We start from the raw sequence: 6,056 nt of genomic DNA on the forward strand, positions 1-6,056 counted from the left end.
ACTAACTTGGGGGATGCTTGCAGTAACAATTTTGTTTTGGGTTTATTTTAATTTGGGAAGTTCATCATTTTTTTTTCGTTTTTAAAATCGTTCACTCATTCTTTCTGTCGAATCATGAGTGAAAATAATCATTCCATGTACTTATTCAACTATTCTAAAACCTTCGAAGGAGAGCTTCCGTCCAGTGGCGACAGAGAGGCGTTTCAGAGATTATACATACAAAGATATTGATTGTTGCTTACTTTATCACAAGTACAACAAAAGGAGGTGCAGGGAAGAAGGTAGTGAGGTGCGTGGACCAATATAATATGGTGAAGGACAAGCCGTAGATTTAGCCTGAAGAGACAAAAAATAGGAGGAGAAAACCATTTCTTCCTTCTCAAGCACCCCCCACGCAAGAAGGCAGAGATAACTCTCATGAAAGAAACAGTAAAATTTGCTCTAATATTGACTTTACCGAATAATTAACACAAAAACCAACAATTAATTAATACACAGTGGCCAATTTAAATAGCAACTATTGTATTTGTAGTGACAAAATCCAAGTTGTGAATTAATAGTAACTCACGTGAGCTTCACGTGAGCACCGAGTCATACTCGCAGACGATCACCCTTCACCACCCCATCACAATCTTAGCAAATTAAAGGACCTTCCAGTCTCTTCCATCTCCAGAACCTTCCCGCAACCCGCCACCCACCGTTGGATCTCCTCACATGTACACGTGGCAAGCAGACAGCCCAATATCATCCCAAGTTGTATAAACGAATCCACCCGAAATTTCTCTTGCATTTTCATTTTCATTTCATTTCACCTCTATATATACACGAACACCTCCCCCGGCTCTCTTACTCACACACAGGCTCTCTCTCTCTCTCTCTCTCTCTCATAGATATCACACTCCACGAGCGACTCACGTGACCTCGACATGGCTCCTGAGCTCCTTCCAGCGTCTGTAAAACCCGTCACGAAGCCAAGCCGGGCCTTCGTGACTTTCTTGGCCGGAAACGCAGACTACGTGAAGGGCGTCGTCGGCCTGGCCAAGGGGCTGAGGAAGACCAAAACGGCGTACCCTTTGGTCGTCGCGGTGCTACCCGACGTGCCTGAGGAGCACCGTCGGATCCTTGAGTCACAGGGCTGCATAGTCCGTGAGATCGAACCCGTTTACCCGCCCGAAAGCCAGACCCAGTTCGCCATGGCCTATTACGTCATCAACTACTCCAAGCTACGCATATGGGAGGTACGAAGAAAGATATTAACGTTACGCGGTCTTTGCATAAGCTGTCTTTATTTCTTTTTTACACGTGGGGGTTCTCCGGGTCTCCCGTTCTTACACGTGGCGATCTAGCATGGGGGACTCGTGTGGAACCTCGTTTGCTTGTTTTCTTCCGGTTTTCTTTTCTATAAGGTTATTTTGGTAATCTTGAAATTACAGTTTAATTAATTTCGAGGTAATTTAACCATAATTTGGTATTGGATGCAGTTTGTGGAGTACAGTAAAATGATATACTTGGACGGAGATATCCAGGTGTTTGACAACATCGACCACCTGTTTGATCTGCCGGATGGGTATTTCTACGCCGTGATGGACTGCTTCTGTGAGAAAACATGGAGTCACACGCTGCAGTACAAGATCGGGTACTGCCAGCAGTGCCCTGACAGGGTGACGTGGCCACCGGAGTTGGGCCAGCCACCGTCCCTTTACTTCAACGCCGGCATGTTTGTGTACCAACCCAGTTTGTCCACCTGCCATGACCTCTTGAACACCGTACAAGTCACACCACCTACTTCATTTGCTGAGCAGGTTTTTGCAATTAATCTTGCTTTTTTATATATGTTTATGTTTAATGGGTTATTCCTATATAGATATATATGTTGTGCTGAAAATATGTTGGATTATGATTGTTTTGGCAGGACTTTTTGAACATGTACTTCAGGAATGTTTACAAGCCCATCCCTGTGGATTACAATCTAGTGCTTGCTATGTTGTGGCGACACCCAGAAAATGTGGAGATAGAGAAAGTGAAAGTTGTTCACTACTGTGCAGCGGTGAGTGTACTTAATTGTGTGATGGTAATGGTATTGATTATGAATTAATGTAGCCTAATAGGTTTGATTTGTGGGATAATTATGATGATGCCTGCAGGGATCAAAGCCATGGAGGTATACAGGGAAAGAAGAAAACATGCAGAGGGAGGATATAAAGATGTTTGTAAAGAATTGGTGGGATATTTACAATGATGAATCGTTGGACTACAAGAAGCTACCGCCGCCGCCGGCGATGGCGGCGAATGGGGAAGCGGAGGCGGTGAACATGCAGCCGTTCTTGTCTGCTCTTTCCGAGGCTTGTGCGATTCAGTATGTGACGGCGCCATCAGCGGCTTAATTTAGAGTTAACTCAAAAGAGTTAAAAAGGATGGATGGAGAGATTTTGATGCGAATAAGGTTTCGATTTTTGGCTTTGGCCTTTTTAATGTTTTTTGTTGGTGCTCGATTAAGTCATGATTTCCAAACTGTTAAAGAGTCGTTGGCTGTTAATTGGGTCTGTATATAATGTGTGATTTAGAGTGATGAATACATGTATTTTGAGTTTTCAACTCTCTCTCTCTCTCTCTCTCTCTCTCGTCGGGTGTGTTGGGAGATATTTTTGATGCTTAAATGAGTAAACTAATTAATTGGGCAAAAAAGGAGAGGTTGAATGTAATGGTCAATGAGAAGGATGTTCTACCTGCTGCTATATATGAAGACTACCTTTTATTTAGATCGAGATTGAGCAACCCTTTTATATAAATAAAGATCTAAAAGAGATCGAGGTTGAGCGATTTCGAGATATTTATTATTTAAAAAAAGAAGTGTTTAGCCTAGTTGCGTGTCTTAGTCAATTTAATGATAGATTGATTTGAAAGAAAAAAATATAGAGAGAGAGATGAACTAAAAATTAGGGGTGTGCATCGATTCAGTTGGTGTCGGCTGGTATGAATAATTTTGCCTATCGATTCATGAAAGTTGGTTAACTGGCAAGTAATAGTTTCGACTTTTTAAGTTAATTGGTGGTCGGTTAAGTCGGTTACAAATTTTTATATTAAAATTTATCAAATTTCTTAATTGTAAGTACATAATTCATAAAGCATATGCTTTATAAATAAAAGGAAAGAGAAAAGTAAATTCTTGAAACAAATATCAAAATGATAACTACAAATCAGCTGGATGAGCACAACAAAGAACCCTATTAGATAAAATTCAGAATTCATTTGAACAATCAGTTAACAAACAAAAAAGTTTTTTTTTCTATCGCTTACTAAACTGATGTCAAAACAATATTTTTATTCCGTATACTGACTGTCAAAAATCGATTGTCTATCGGTGCTAAGCAAGTTTTTGCGATTAAACTGGTTTTTAGTGCTCGTTTGGTGCTCGTGTTTAATGGGTTATTCCTGGATTATGTTTGTTTAATTTGGCAGGACTTCTTGAACATGTTCTTTAGGGATAATTATCTGCCCATCCCTATACTTTACAATCTTCTTCTTCATATGTTGTGGCGCCACGAGGACTAGGAAGTGGATCTAGAAAAAGTCAAAGTTATTCACTTCTGTGCTGCTGTGAGTGTTTCTCTCACACTAAATTCAGACAACAAATATAAGAGAATTTGTATGAGCTTGTTTGAAATCTGTTTGGGTAGGTAAGTCTTATAAGAGCTCTTTCATATTTATTAGTTGAATTGCTAAGAAACTATCGGTTAACAATTGCTACCAATTCAGGTAATAAATATAAGAAACTGTTTGAGAGATGGTCAGGTATCCAAAACTTGCATGGGCAGGTAAGTATGTCCTAAGAGGGGTCTTTTGCATTTGTGGGTCGAATTACTAGCAATCCAAACAATTTATTGGTGAGAATTTCTAGATCCGTTAACAATTGTTAAATTGTTCCATTTGTGCACTAATATATACTAGGGTTTAAAGCCATGGAAATATGATGGGAGAGGAGAGAACATGCATGCAAATTAAGAGAAGACATAAAGACGTTGCTAGTAAAGAATTGGTGGGAGATTTACAATGACAAATCATTGGACTACAAAAAGTATAAGGAGGCGGTGCCAGATGGTGAAGATTCAGCAATTCTTGGTGGCTTTTTCCGATCGAGGCTGGTTATGTTCAGCATGTGATGGCTCCATTAGCGGCTTAATGTAGGCTTCCCAATGGTTGTGAAATAGGTGCGTAGAGTAATGTTACTTTTTACGATTGTTATTATTTAAAATATATTACGTTAATCAATATAAAATGTATTGTAAGCTTAGAATCATCTTTAAGGGTTGCACATACATACATAGTAGTGCCATTGTCGTGAAATGATCTTCGTTTCATATTGAAAAATCCAATGTGATCCTTCCATGCTGAAAATTTTTGTAATCCCTTTGATAGAAATGGAATATTTTTGTTTGTTCGACTGAGATTGACCAAAGGAAATGGAGAAGATTTAAATTATTGATTAACTCGAGGAAAAAAAAAAAAAGAAAAAAAAAGAGAGAGCTACTGTTTCTCTTGGTATTGTTTTGGTGTTCTCTTCATCCACTTGGGAGGAGAACACCAAAACAATTCGTAGCATTTCTCTATAATTCACATCAAAGAAGGTCCGATGATTGATAAATATTGATTATATGGGAAAGTTCAACATTTTTCAATCATTGTTTGTGATTTACCAATGTTGCCTAAAAGGAAAAATCAATAGCAAAATAGCAATAGGCAATCTAATATGATCTTCATATTAAATTACAGATTCGTTTCGATCCCCACAGTTTATATCCATATATGACCCACATACTCCGGCAGCTGACAGACATGGGCTAGCCCTCCTCTCCATTGCCTTGAACATTGACGAATTTGACGTTGTACAAGAAACCATTGATAGAATCCCCAAAATTCTTGAAAGCATTACAGACCCAATGGATAAGCAGCGATTGGAGGCTTGCCAATCCGATTATGGCGATGCACTGGAGAAGTTGCATGATATATGCCTACAAATCTTCGAGTGAAAATTCTTATCGGGTAGTGATGAATTGGGTTATAGATGGAGTTAACAAAGCTATACATTGTGAAGGTGTGTACTGCAGGAGGTTGCCTATAAGTGAATCACCGATTAATAGAGGGGGAGAATGAGAAAGTGACTAAGCTGGCAAACATTACTTTCATTATCATTGATCATTTCCTTTCAACATAGTGTATCATAGAATCCATGTTTGAAAGAAACTTAATATTGATTTTGTAATTTAAAGTTGAGGTGTCTGATCTGTTTAGTTAAATGAGTTTGTAATTTGGTTAAAGTTGACTTATATAATATTAGGTGAATGATTTTGTAAGCACGTAACATGATAGATTTTAGGTTCTAAAGGAACGTAGACTTTCTAGATTTTAAAGAAACTTAAAACTCTTTTTTAAACAAGGTTTGTGATTAATTCTCTTAATTTACTAATGAGCTTCTTGTCATTAAATAGACATTTACAATGCATAAGTAGAATAAACTACTCTAATGATAATACTTATCTTTAATATTTAAATTATAATTCTTACTTCTAATATTATCTATAAGGATAGGGTGATGTTAAACATCACGCTCGGTGTGACGCACGTCGAGGTGATTTGATATTTCAAAATAATAAAATATAATATTTTATTATTATAATTATTAAAAAATAATAAATAGCCTGGCATGCATAAACGCCGGCGTTCTTAATATCATGGCCCATGAGGATAACATATTTTTCATTGGAGAAATGCTAGAGTTACAACCATTTTCACAAATAAAATTGCACAAACTGACGTGGCCACGTTGGTTTGCTTTTTTTGTGTGTTCTTTCTTTTCTCATTCTTTTGTTTTCTTCTTCCTTCTCTTTCTCTTTTCTCACCTGCTCCTATTTGCCTTTGTCCATTTGCAGAGAGTGACGGAGAGTGTGAGACGATGAGAGAGACGCAAGGAGAGAAGAGAGAAAATTTTGGGACTGAGCGAGAGACGAACAGGCAGTGAGATAGAGAGAAGACCTAGAAAGAGAGGGAGAGGGACGGAG

General features: G+C 38.2%; 1 protein-coding gene across 1 annotated transcript; it reads left to right on the forward strand.

The window, feature by feature from the left end:
• Positions 1 to 843: 843 nt before the first annotated feature.
• LOC132170992 (galactinol synthase 1-like) lies at positions 844 to 2,595 on the forward strand. The gene is made up of 4 exons (XM_059582177.1): positions 844 to 1,238; positions 1,482 to 1,802; positions 1,913 to 2,047; positions 2,145 to 2,595. Exons 1-4 carry the CDS (start codon positions 927 to 929, stop codon positions 2,382 to 2,384), a joined length of 1,008 nt encoding a protein of 335 aa, XP_059438160.1. The 5' UTR covers positions 844 to 926; the 3' UTR covers positions 2,385 to 2,595.
• The last annotated feature ends 3,461 nt before the right edge of the window (positions 2,596 to 6,056 follow it).

Source organism: Corylus avellana, chromosome ca2, assembly GCF_901000735.1.
Source record: "Corylus avellana chromosome ca2, CavTom2PMs-1.0".
NCBI lineage: Eukaryota > Viridiplantae > Streptophyta > Magnoliopsida > Fagales > Betulaceae > Corylus > Corylus avellana.